The sequence below is a fragment of the Dama dama genome, chromosome 33 (genome assembly GCF_033118175.1).
Source record: "Dama dama isolate Ldn47 chromosome 33, ASM3311817v1, whole genome shotgun sequence".
In the NCBI taxonomy this organism is placed as follows: Eukaryota; Metazoa; Chordata; class Mammalia; order Artiodactyla; family Cervidae; genus Dama; species Dama dama.
In genome coordinates this window covers 38820515-38834570 of record NC_083713.1, presented here as the reverse complement: position 1 = coordinate 38834570, position 14056 = coordinate 38820515, and the positions used below count along the sequence as shown (strand labels likewise).

Sequence of the window (14056 nt, the reverse complement as noted above, 5' to 3'; positions counted from 1 at the left end):
TCACTTCCTTTTGGGATGTGCCCTTTACATGTTGATAGATTGGTTTTTAGCCGTTCACCTGGTCTCTTATTACTGCCACTTGGGGCAAGGAGTCTGCCTCTGCCGTCTAGCTAAAGAAACAAATGTATTTTCTGAGGTCGTGATATATAACTCGTTGATACTTAATGTTCTGGTTTTGACTTGAGTGTTCCATATGTAGGAGATGAAGAGTAGTAATATAATGCATGAACCGATACTAGGGAATATCCTATTCTCCTGGTTGGTCTGCTACTGTGTCTCTGTGGGGCAGTGCAGTCATCACCTAACCCCTCTGGTTCTTGGCTTTTCCATCAAAACTCAGTAGTGGACCCAACCTGCATCCTCCTCACTGTATGTGTATCAAAGAGAATTACAGAGACAGGAAAACCCTATGAGATGGGAGGGAAGACATTTCTCTTACAAGTCAAGGATGCTTTAACATAAAACTTCTTTTTAACAGTTAACTTACAAACATATGAAAAGATGATAGATTAATAAAGGATTCCTGGAGACCATGAAATAATGTTAAATTATGGAAAAAGAAAAAAGACTCTCTCTTACCTTTAACAGTTTCCTAGGGAAAATTAGGAATGAGGTTGTTCCTCCCTGGTGCCCCCTTGGTAATCTGTATAGACTGCTCTCTTTTCTCTTACTACATCGTGTTATTTCCAGCTTTTTAAAGACACTGACTATATCTCATTTTTGTGTCCTTGACATTTTTGTGTCCTTGGCAAATACCACAGTGCCTGAGACAAAGCTAATGCTCAATAAATGCTTGCTGAAGGAATACACTGCAAACCTGACACTATTCCTTAGTAGTCTATTTCATATTTAACAGATTTTTCATGCTCCTTTCTAATTAGCCTAGCTTCTCAAAGGATTAAGTCCAGTCTTTATCTGAAGTTGAAATGTAGACCCACTCCTTATCATTTTCTGTATAGAGTCTAAAAAATATTATACTCTTATGAGTAAAATTTGGAATTTTACAACAGCATGCACCTCCTAGTAGTCCTTGTCCGTCATCAGTGTTTTATCTTCCTGCATGCCTCTATCCACTTATCTTTTTCTAAAATACTACGTAGTCCTATTTACTTGCATTGCTTGCAGTGTTTCTTCCTAGACTAGACTATAAGCTCCAGGTGGGTAGAAATTTGATCTATTGTAAGCACTGATAAAACCTCAGTCCCTAGAATTGTAGATTCAGAATAAATATGCATTGAATGATGGAATGAACCTCACAAAACAATAAAATGCTACTCACTCATCCTTATTGCTAAAAAAGCATGAGAAGTGAAATAACTCACGAGCATAGTAAACCTGTGTTTCCATTATTTCCTCTAAATCTTTGTAACAGGAGGAAAAACAATTCTTAAAAATCTAAGACTTTCAATGAAACAAATCAATGTCTGAAGTCTTTTGAAAACAAAACTCCTCAAGGACTGAAGAAGGAGTTAAGCTCTGAGTTTCTCATAGTTAATCGAATTTAAGTACCGCTCTTATTTTGCTGTGGATGAATTCTTGTTCATGTGCAGAATGAATAGTGAGAATATCACTGCGCAGCCAGCCACAGACAAACTCAAAGGAGGACCATTCTGAGGCAGAAATATGAAAAAGGTACTCTGCATCCTGATAAAAGAGCCAGGGTGCATCTGAAAGAGAAATAAGCAATGGAAGTGATACAACAGTTATTGAGCAATATAATGCAAACTTAAACAGGGTGTGCTATGATTGACCTCACATGTGTAATTTAGTCACTCAACATTAAGAAAATGTGTGTGAATACACCTAGTCCCACACATACATAAGTATACAGTTTACTTATTTTCACTGGTCTCTTTCATATATGAAACACATATATTCCAAAGTCTGGGCTAGATGCATATTTTAAAATCATGTGCCATAAAAATGGAGTTAAGCTATGATATTAGTCTTTAGTAATACTTAATGACATTTTGATTTAAAAAAATATGTATTTATTTATTTGGCTGCACTGGGTCTTAGTTGTGGCACGTGGGATCTTCCCTCTTTGTTGTGGCATGTGGGATCATTAGTTAGTTGCAGCATGTGGAATCTAGCTCCCTGACCAGGGATGAAACCAGGGCCTCTTGTATTGGGAGTGTTGAGTCTTACTCACTGAACCACAAAAGAAGTCCCTAGTTTGATTATTTATGAATGGTTAATTTGAACAAATTAGTTCCTAATTGACACAAGAAAAGAGTAACTCCATTGGTGCTATGTAATAACAGAGTAATGGTATAAAGTAGCATAAAGTTAGAAATTCAGGAGTAGTTCTTACCATACTGATACCAGGGCGGAACCTTGGGTCTCACATCTGTAAAATAAAAGCAAGCCAGTGTGAGTGATGTTTATTTTCAGATGTACTATCTCTGAATTACTTCAGGCCTAAACACAATATTTTGGACTTTGCTTTTTAAAAGATTATTGAGAACCAGATGTTGTTTGGAAAGTGATCAGTTCTCCTACTTGAAGAGGAGGCTCAAGAGAGCGCTCTGGTTAAGGAAAAAATGTTGTGAGCACTTATTGTCTGTCACACACTGTGCCGGTGCTTTAACTTACTCATCTGGTAAGTCATTTTGTTTGTTTGTAATGTCACAGTGACATTTCTTCCAGGTTGTACTTGCAAAAGACGATACTCCACAACATGGCAGTTATCTTCATTTCCCACTAGCTTAGCATACTGCACTGGTATCATTTTTTCTCATTCCACCATGATATACATATTTTTCTAAAATGGTGCAATCTAGTCCATCATGAAGGTTGTTGGTACTGTGGTCCAGACTGCTTAAATTTTAGACCTCTGTAACTGTTGCCTTGGGAAAATGCTATAGATGATTAGAAAGCAAACAAATAGTAAAGATCTTAATATGTTTACCTCTTGGAATTTTGCATATCCATTCACGTTTGGAACCACAGTATGAGGGTAGCAATGTTTTATTTGCCTTATAAACAGCACAATTTCTTGCATCTTCTCCAAAATAAGAATTGTCTAAAAATGAAGAGACAACCTGCAGCAGATGAAGTTCATTATTCCTTAATACTGATTCCCCACAAAAGGTTTCAAATGATCAAAAAGGCAGCCCTGTAGAAAATCACAACAGACTTCTGGAGTAAGCAAGTCATGATGCCAGTTAAAGGTGGTTTCACATTTGTGAAAAGCAAGCTAATGAAAACTTCAGCATTTTTTCTTGAAGATTCTTTTTCTGTTTTTTTGTTTTGTTTTGTTTTTTTAAAAAGAGGCATGCTACTCCTTTCTCCAGAAGGAATAAGTCAGATGAACTTGCACTGTTTTCTCACTTAAGGTTAGGCTAACTCTGGGATCCATTTTTAGTGGCTCAAGGATCTTTCAGAATTGAATCTCATCTTTGATGTAGATTCTTTTGCTTTCAGTCTCTAATACTAACTTCTAAGTCAACCCTAGCTTTAATCAAGAAACTATCTATTTCTATGAATGATGATACAACAGGAGTATTGACTAGAGATTCAAACTTCTCAATGATTTAATGACTACTTGACAGAAATGTGGACAGACCATGAGTAAGACTGAGGTAAAAATCTGAAAAAAAAGAGGGTTTTGAAACAATTTATGCTTCCCTGGTAGCTTAGGGGTAAAGAATCTGCCTGCAATGCAGGAGACACAGGTTCGATCCCTGGGTTGGGAATATCCCCTGGAGAAGGAAATGGCAAGCCACTCCAGTATTCTTGCCTGGGAAATCCCATGGGCAGAGGAGCCTGGCAGGCTATATCGTCCATGAGGTCGCAATGTGTATGAAGTCACTCAGTCGTCTCCGACTCTTTGCGACCCCATGGACTGTAGCCTACCAGGTTCCTCCATCCATGGGATTCTCCAGGCAAGAGTAATGGAGTGGGTTGCCATTTCCTTCTCCAGGGGATCGTCCCTACCCAGGGATTGAACCCGGGTCTCAAAACACATTGTAGACAGACTTTTTAGCGTCTGAGCCACCAGGGAAGTCTATAGTTTGACACAATTTAGCGACTAAACCACCACCACATACTCACCTTCAAATATGTCCAAAGTCATGCAATAATTCATCTAACCTTTATATATATATATAAAGCTCAGATTCAGAGAATGGCATGAGTTTGATACTTATTCTATCCAGTGGTAAGTGGTGAGGGACTCAGTCCACTGCTTCATGGCTTTATCTCATTGATTCTGAACCAAATTGTCTATGCCTCTCCTATTACTTATAAGTTTGTTTGTTTTACTAAAAGACATTGTCAGCCTCTATGCACCACATTTTATTTTCCAAGTGCCATATTGATGGTAACCACCCAACTGTGCTATGTGGTGGCTGCCATTAATGGGGCAGGTCAACCCTGCGTTATGCCCCTTCCACTCTCTGGGCCTTGGCTTCTTCATCAGCAGAATAGATAGATGAGGCTAGGTCATCTCCAAGATCTCTTCCTGACCTCTGGTCCTGGTGCCTTTGTCAAAGAAGCAGTACTGGCGTGGTATTGTGTTTGTTTTTTTTTCAACTAGCACACTCATTAGTCCCACTTAAGCATATAGTTTTTCTGAAAACCATTTCCTTGCTACAGATTTGAACACCATCTATGTATCAGGTCTAAAGATCCCTTTTCCCTATTGATCTTTACTATGTCAAAGTTTGGCTGCTGCTATTTTTGCCAATGAGGAGACTTTATGACATTGTGGCTTTGGAGGCAGACAACCTATATACAAATGCTGTCTCTCTTATGTATTATTTTAGGCAAACTACTTAATCAGTTTAACACCCACTATGTTGAATCACTGTAATGATGAAAAGAGATGATGCAGGGTTGCACTCAGCTCAGTGCTCAGAACCTAACTGGGGCTCAATGAATAGGAGCTGTATTAAATGCTTACTGCAGGCTGTTGCTAACCCCAGTTCACTGGTGAAACTATACAATTTGATTTTTCTTGTGCCTTCAGATGGATCTCATTTTAATTTGGGTTACTGCTTCTGTTTTTTTTTCCCTATCATGAGGAAGATCTCAGAAATCCTCATAGTGCCTGAAAAAAAAATGTAATTGTGAGTTCCTTCTTTCCTACATGAGGCTTTTACACATAAGAGGCTGAATGAGAAACAATTTTTTTTCCCCCCAAATAATTTTCTTTGACTGAGAAGGAGGTGCAGCTTCTTAAACCTGGCATTTCTGTTCTTTTAAAGTGAGAGAAACTGAAGATATTTCTTTTCACTGTGACATAGACAAGGGTCTCACCCTCATATGATCAGGTGCTATGCAGGAGAGGGAGGATGGGGCAAAGGAAGCATGGTATTATTTTAAAGAATAGTTGCTTCTCTGCTGGAGATTCTTCACATGGGAGATGGTTTTCAGGGCTTTTTCAGAGATTTTGATTTCCTTTTAGGATGAGATTTTATAGCTAGCTTTGGAACTATCTGGCTAGCAAAGGTTTCTCAAGACCTTGCTGAAATAACTCTTTTAATACCAAGGTCTGGGGCAGTTTTTGATTTAGGTCTGAGTCATAGGGAACATGGCTGTTCTTTCCAGATTCTCTTGGTTGGTTTACCAAGTGGTTCCAGGGCCACCTGCTTTAAATTCATCTCCTTTTCTCCAGCTTGGAAAGACTTACAGGAGTTCCATCAGACCATTCCCAAGAACCAGCATTCAGTGGGTTTCTTTTATTAAATCCAATCCAGAACTGCCTTTCTTCTGTCCTGTGAAGAGAAAAACTAAAACTTGACCCTTTGCAATGAATTCACAATATTATGTAACAGGTTCAAAAATTCTTTGAAGTATTTAGTTATGCAGGAGACAGCTGACACGACTAGCAGAACTGATAAGTGAGCAAGCATTTATTGACCATTTCCCGTAAGCAAAACCAGAGCTATAAAATGAACTGAGCAAAGAATAATCTCACTTCCCACCTCTCTTGGTTTGTATGGTATGCTCACTGGGGATGGGCAGTTGGAAGAAAAGTCTGCCCATATTGAGAATATGGCTTTCTCATGGTCGTTAGGAATGGCAACACCTTTCAATTAGGGCAAGAATACATGAAAGTGAGTTGGTAAGAAATTTGGGAACATCTTTTCCCAACTTTTCCTTATTTATTTACTACTTTACTGCATATCTATATTACTTTTCTATGTTTGTTGTTCTTTTGTCAAATGTTCATGTACTCTCTGAGGGTTAATCACCACCACCACCATTTAATAAAAGGTTTACAGCGGGTTTGGTTCCTCCAACCATATCCCAGGGTAAATAACTCCACGATGAATCAGTCTGAGGCATGGTAGATTAACTTCAGCCATCACCACTGGTTAGACTTCATGAGAAGCCCCACAGAGAGCCATCTTCCCTCCTATTATGTGGTGGAGCAATATGTTAAACCACAGAGTATTCAATACATCAAGCAATAAAGGCTAATACTACAATGAACCATCTCACTAAGACAATTTTCTGAGGATAATTTTGAAGAATTAAAGATTTAAAGGATTGAGAAGTCATGACAGAGGCTTTATTTTCCTTAGTGCACAGAAACAAGCCTATTGTGAAGTATCTCCTCAGAGGTTTGAGCTCTTTTTGCTGAATGATACAAATGAAAGTAAAATGTGACTTGGAAAGTTCCAGCATCGCTGAGACCCACTGGTCACTGCCATGATTATAGCTTACACTCAAGGTTGTGGGAAGGCGAGAATGCTGCCTGAAGCTTAAGCTAGGCAGATTCATCTCAGTGACCAGGCTGAAGACCCACATCACTCTCCCTGTGCTGAGAAGTTTTTATTCTTTTTCTCACTGAATTCAGGGTTCTACATTTTTCCTGCCATATACTCACTCCTAGAATATGAACTGGTATTTATTTTCTCTCCAACAATTGCCTAAAGTTGTATAATTTAACTAGTTAATATATGATGAAAATAAAAATAGAAAAACAGTGCCATAGGAAGAAGAAGAAGCACTATGCTAATGATGAGCATTATTAATTATTATTATTAATTTTTATTATTATACTAATTACTAATATTATTATTAATTATTGTTAATAAATGATGGTTTATTTGGTATCATTAAGCATGAGATTTGGCTGAACTCCCTGGCAGTCTTGAACAAAGAGTAGAATGTACATTATATAGCTTTTGTGATTAGGTGTGATTTTGTGAATATCAATAATTTGATAGATACTTGACACTGAATTCTGTGAGACATTCCAAGTGTGAGAATTTATATAAACAGAAGTGATATAATGAAACTTGATGTTACAGCAAACTTGGAGGCAGTTTGCATGTATTGTTTCATAGGGCAGACCTTACAATATACAAGTATGAAAGGATGTTTTACAAGGGGCTGAGCCTTTGATTGTGTAGACCACAACAAACTCTGGAAAATTCTTAAAGAGATGAGAATACCAGACCAACTGATCTGCCTCTTGAGAAATCTGTATGCAGGTCAGGAAGCAACAGTTAGAACTGGACATGAAACAACAGACTGGTTCCAATTAGGGAAAGGGGTATGTCAAGGCTGTATATTGTCACCCTGCTTATTTAACTTATATGCAGAGTACATCATGAGAAACGCTGGGCTGGAAGAAGCACAAGCTGGAATCAAGATTGCCAAGACAAATATCAAATCAGATTTGCAGATGACACCACCCTTGTGGCAGAGAACAAAGAGGAAGTAAAGAGCCTCTTGATGAAAGTGAAAGAGGAGAGTGAAAAAAGTTGGCTTAATACTCAACATTCAGAAAACTAAGATCATGGCATCTGGTCCCATCACTTCATGGGAAATAGATGGGGAAACAGTGGCAGACTTTATTTCTTGGGCTCCAAAATCACCGCAGATGGTGACTGCAGCCATGAAATTAAAAGACACTTGCTCCTTGGAAGAAAAGTTATGACCAACCTAGACAGCATATTAAAAGGCAGAGATATTACTTTGCCAACAAAGGTCCATCTAGTCAAAGCTATGGTTTTTCCAGTAGTCATGTATGGATGTGAGAGTTGGACTATAAAGAAAGCTAAGTGCTGAAGAATTGATGCTTTTGAACTGTGGTGTTGGAGAAGACCCTTGAGAGTCCCTTGGACTGCAAGGAGATTCAGCCAGTCCATCCTACAGGAGATCAATCCTGGGTGTTCATTGGAAGGACTGATGCTGAAGCTGAAACTCCAATACTTTGGCCACCTGATGTGAAGAACTGACTCATTTAAAAAGACCCTGATGCTGGGAAAGATTGAAAGCAGGAGAAGGGGATGACAGAGGATGAGATGGTTGGATGGCATCACTGACTCAGTGGACATGAGTTTGAGTAGACTCTGGGAGTTGGTGATGGACAGGGAGGCCTGGCATGCTGCAGTCCATGGGGTTGCAAAAAGTCAGACACGACTGAGCGACTGAACTGAACTGACTGAACTGAGGTCATGAAGCCAAGTTACAACTTATAACAGTGGAGATGATCATATCTCCCTTGGATCTGAGGCCCCATACATGACTAGCAATCCAATAAACCAGGAAGCTTCTTGAACTTTTCCTCAGCCTCAGAGAATCTGTCTGACTCAGCAGCCCTGGCATGAGACTAGAGGGCGCCTTGTTATCAAGTTTCCCAAGTGAGTGTGAGAATCAGCCAAGTTTGGGAACCATGGTCTCAGGCCAGCATTTCCTGCAGGGCCTAGCAGTTCTATGGCATTTTAGATAAGTGGTATCAAAAAAAAAAAAAAAAAAAAAAAGTTTTGTGGTCAAAGAAAGAGCTTCCTTCTAGAAGCCTTTACAATACTAATGTATATGGCAAATTTCCAAGATAGCACCTTGTTTTGCAAACATATTTGACCACAAAATCCCCCTATTTCCCCTGGAGTACTCCATGAGACACACATTGGAAGATAGTACCACCTTTAAGGTCATTTTTATAGACGCTAGAGGTGAATAATTTGGTGGTGTTACACATTAACCTTCTTAGGGGAGGGTCCTAAAGGAAACTTATGGGGTAGGCCAGGATTTCCCTCAAAAAGTAGTTCTGGATTTTCTCAGAGATTCAGATAAGTGTTTCATTGAGACTTCGGACTTCCAGAGCTTGGAACACAGTACTCAGTGTTATATTTGTTTGTGTTAAAATAAATGAATGAAAGTGTGCCGCCCCTCCTCCTCTCAGACCACAACATCCTCAGGGGTAGGATTTTGTGTCACATCTGTTGCATTTTCCAGCCACCCATGCATCGCTGGTGGCTCAGATGGTAAAGAATCCATCTGCAGTGCAGGAGACCTGGGTTCGATCCCTGGGTTGGGAAGATTCTCCTGGAGGAGGGCATGGCAACCCACTCCAATATTCTTGCCTGCACAATCCCATGGACAGAGGAGCCTGGCAGGCCACAGTCCATGGGGTCACAAAGAGTCAGACACGACTGAGCGGCTATCACTTTCACTTTCATGCACATAGTAGTGTCCCTTTCACAGAAGACATTCCCAAAATACATGCTAAGACAAGAACATTCTACAGTAAGAGGCCAAGGAATGAGAAGGCGTGCTAAAAGAGAACATGATGGCTGTTTTCAAATATTTGAAAATTGAGTAGACTTGATCTGTATTGCTCTGGCTTACTACAAAGTTGATCTTTGAAACTAGCCTCCAACAATGGAATGGATTATATCCCAAGTAAGGAGCACTTTGAAACTGAAAAGAATTATGTAGACGGTAGATGGCCATAGGCATTTGGTAGAAGAAATTCCCCTAGTGGACTGGAGGTAGCACAAGACCTCTTGTGTTTCTTCAAATTTAAATTTGATTGATTTTCTAACTTCACAGAATTGAAGATTCTGTAAACTTGCAAGATGGATGCAAACAAGTGAATGCCTCTTTCCTCAAATGTAACATTAGAAGGTTGGATTGGGATTTTTTTAAAAAATTAGTGAGACTTTCTTTTTTTCAAACAAAATCTCACACGGATCCCTTCTGCATCCAAAACACCTGGAAGTGAAGTCGGTTGGACCTACTCTCGTGACTCGAGTCAGTGAACAAGAAGCTGACTGCCCACTTGACCTCTCCTGCTCTAGGGGTTCAGGACGTTCCAGACCCTCAGATATCACTTCTGCTCTGGGGGTTCAGGACCCTTCAGACCTTCACGTAACACTTGGAAAATCACTGGGATAGGTAATTTCTGAACTTGGCAGAAAAACTCTAAAATTCTGTTATGAGGCACACAGAAAAGATTTCAAGTATCAAAACAATCATTACTTTGTTCATTGTTTTATGGAATGAGAACTTAGTGCAATATAAATATAAAATTTTAAGTATGTATTTTGCTGTCACAACTAGTTGCTTGTTGGTTTTAAACTTAAATACTTGAGGTTTTGAATATCCCAAACACTCCAAATATTTGGAATACTCAACCCTAAGAAGTCATCACTGGGAGACAAAATATTTGACTGCAATTTTTCAAAATTAACAAGTATTTACCGATTGAATTTTGAATATAAAAGCTCATTCACAAAATTCTCTTCCTCAATATGGGCAAAGCTTGCAAGATGAGCTCCAAATTCTTCACAAAATTCTTCAGCTTCTCTCCATGTTCTTCTCATCAGGACTTTTTCACTATGAAATACCTGTATAGAAAAAGGGAAAAAGGTTGACACAATAATAAATAACATAAGGCTGTTTAACTCTGGACAAAAGGATTACAGTAATATAATTGTTGTCATTATTCTACATTAAAGGCTTGACCGAGAAAGGAGAAATAACATTTATTGAACTAAAATGTATCTATTTGTCTAAAAACTATTATATCATTTTATTCTCAAAACAAAGATGTGAGGAGGATATGATGAGGACTCTTTTCCTCCATAAGAATTCTTTTTGCCCCCCTCCTAAATATCCTATGACTGGTATATGCTTGTCCCTTAGTAAAATGTTTGTCAAGAGATGAGGAGAGTCAGGCTAAGAGAAATTTACAATTTCAGGTCAACAAATTTCAGGTTACAAGTTCAGGTTACAAATTTCAGGTCAACACAGCCACAGACTAGCAGAGCTAGGATTAGACCCAATATTCCGTGGCTGAAGGAATCTGGCTGACTCAGGGGAAGAAATGAGAAATGAGACCTGAAACCTAAGGCAGGTATATTTCTAGGGCTTTGAGTCTTGTGTGCTCTTTATATGCTTAGTCATGTCCAACTCTTTGTGACCCCATGGACCATGGCCCACCAGGCTCCTCTGTCCATGGGATTCTCTAGGCAAGAATACTGGAGTGGGTTGCCATACTCTCTTTCAGGGTATCTTCCTGACCCAGGGGTCGAGCCTGCATCTCTCATGTCCCCTGCACTGGCAGGCAGGTTCTTTACCACTAGTGCCACCTATATTTCTAGGGCCTTTGGGTCTTAGCTGTACCTAAATTGTTGTTTCTCAGCTGTCCTCCAAGTGGCATGAAGAAGTCGGTCAAATGGAAAGTATGCTTTTGACTTTATTTAAGGTCAAGTGTGAGGAGCCAATGAGCCAGAGCTTCAGATCCCAGACCTCTGTACCTTCCTCATTTTTAACTGTCTGATGCTATGCTTGAGTCTCTGATGCCAGGCGGGCACCCTGCAGCCAGGCTTCACCAGGCTCTAATTTGCTGAGACCAGAATGAATGGCCTTTCCAGTCCTATGGACCACAGCAAAGACTTTCCGTCTTTTAAATTATATGTCAAAACTCACCTCCTCTGGGAACCTTTTTTTCAAATCACTTTAACTTCATAAGTCCTACCGCTATGCCTATCAAACACACCATATATTTGTTGATGTATCAGGGTAATGTGTAGTAGAAAAAGCACTGGACAGGTAGTCCCAACACCAGGAATTTATTCTGTCAATAAATAATTGTGATCTTGGGTAAATCACCCCATCTCACTGCATGCTGCAGTATACTCATTTCCAAGGTTTAACTTATTGCTCTGTGGGGTTACTCCTGGGCCCATTATTCCATGAATTTAATGTAGGATTAGACATGTATACATGTAAATTGAGTGCATTCACAAGCCATTTATGAGACTGCAATATTTCTAGAGACAGAGGCTGTCTCTATTCTGCTCTTCATGTGCCCATGTGCCAGAGAAGAACTTTCTCCCAGCATTTTGGAAATCTCTATTTATATGATGAACCAAAGATAAAGCCACCAAACAAGAACATCATATTTCAAAAATATATTTCTGAGAAGATAATAGACACTGACTTAAATCTAGGATCTGAAGATGATTTGCAAAAAGACATTTCTTCACACAAAACATATATACATAAACTTTTGATCATCAAAAGCTGCCAAAGCTATTCTTGGCAGCAGAATGGCATTATTCCATAATAAGAACTTTATTCATTGGCTTACAGACAATATGGAATTGTACCATTTCCATACCCAGTGAGTGTCTGCCTTGTCCATTTGTAGGCAATAAGAATAATATTGACTGGAGCCTTAATATCAGTCCTCATGAGGAGGCCTTGGTGTCACCAGGATCTGTCAACACTTTGACTTAAAAATTATTTTGGAATATAACTGAAGGGATGGAGACAGCCAACAAATATTAACTGCCTGCTGTCTGCCAGGCACTGTTCTGGAATAAAGGAACTCAGGATACACGGACAAAGTTGAAATAATGTTGGTTCCATTGAGAATGCCCATGTAACTTTCACATTACCTTGAAGCAACTGGCCAGGCCAGGCTCTGACTCCCAATCCAAATAGCAGGGGTGAAAGGGCCATCCTTCTTCTTGCTTGGTTTTCTCCCGATTTTCCACTGGTTGCTTGCACAGGGACATCGCCTTAAAGTGTCTACAGTCCTTCACTTCCCAGCGACCAGGGTGGCTCCTCCCTCGCATGACAACACAGCCACCACTGTAGCCTAAAAAGCAGAAAACAACACTGTACTACCAGACCACTAGAACATTTTGTGCTTGGAAGACAGCTCTTTAGAGTGTTGGGTAATTGACATCTTGTAATGAAGCACCCAGACCAGAACAATAAAGATGAAAAAGGATGCTTTAGCGGCATGATCATCTCATTTCTCTTCATCTCTGGAGAAAAGAATAGTAGATCGAAAAGTGAGAGAAGAGAGACTATGCAGCCTGAAATTTGGGCATTTTGAGCTCAGATGGCAAATGATGGGCAATCAGGTGCTGTTCCAATGTGGGACCGAAAATATCCCTCATATCTCATCAAATGCCAACATGCCTCTACTTTGAATTATTGGGCTTTTTAACTGTGCAGAGGAAATCTTAACTCACGATTTATTGAGCAGCTACCCTGTACACTGTGCTTTCAAACACTACTATGAAAAATTAGCAATGAAAAATGCATGGTGCTGATCCTCTGAGAAATTGATTCAACAGGGAAAAATACATCGATGATGGAGTCAGGCAGTGTGTGAGGTACTCAACAGAGAACCTCACCTCACTATGGGAGAATGAAGTATATTCCAAATGGGGTGAAATTCTGGGGGCAGCAGTGGGGGCAGACATCAGGGAAAAACCATCTTGTTATGGGCAGGCCCCATTTTATTCTTTTGTGTATGTTTGAACATACTGGAAAATGAAGCATATTTTCCCATAAAAACAATTTCTAGGTTAAGATTCTCAGGTTTGTCATCAAATGTATACAACTCATATGGTAGCTGAAAAATACACTTCAAATTTCAGTGAATAGTAGAAAATCCCCTCCAAAAATAGAACAAAAATTGAGTAAAAATGAGGCTTTTTTTTTTTCTTGAATCCGGAGTGATCATTCAATGAACTAAATCAACATTCAGCAACAACAACAAAATTGTTTATCTACATCTACATACCAGTGGTGGTGGTTTAGTCACTAAGTCACTCTTTTGACCCCATGGACTATAGTCTGCCAGGCTCCTCTGTCCATGGGATTTCTCAGGCAAGAATACTGGAGTGGGTTGCCATTTCCTTCTCCAGAGGATCTTCCCAATCCAGGGATTGAGCCCATGTCTCCTGCATCACAGGTGGATTCTTCACTGACTGAGCCACCTGAGAATACCAGACTAGGCTGTATATTATTAGCTGATTGAGATAAAAGGACAAGACAAAACCCAATT

At 39.5% G+C, this 14056-nt stretch overlaps 1 protein-coding gene across 2 annotated transcripts in view; it reads right to left on the bottom strand.

The window, feature by feature from the left end:
* PLA2R1 (phospholipase A2 receptor 1) overlaps positions 1-14056 on the bottom strand; it is a 120320-nt gene that overhangs the window by 32452 nt on the left and 73812 nt on the right. For both annotated transcript variants that reach the window (XM_061135344.1, XM_061135343.1), the window contains exons 12-17: positions 12651-12853; positions 10447-10592; positions 5636-5720; positions 2912-3044; positions 2315-2350; positions 1510-1667 (exon numbers count right to left, since the gene is read on the bottom strand). In XM_061135344.1, the coding sequence (XP_060991327.1) occupies positions 1510-1667; positions 2315-2350; positions 2912-3044; positions 5636-5720; positions 10447-10592; positions 12651-12853 (761 nt within the window). The remainder of the gene's footprint in view (positions 1-1509; positions 1668-2314; positions 2351-2911; positions 3045-5635; positions 5721-10446; positions 10593-12650; positions 12854-14056) is intronic.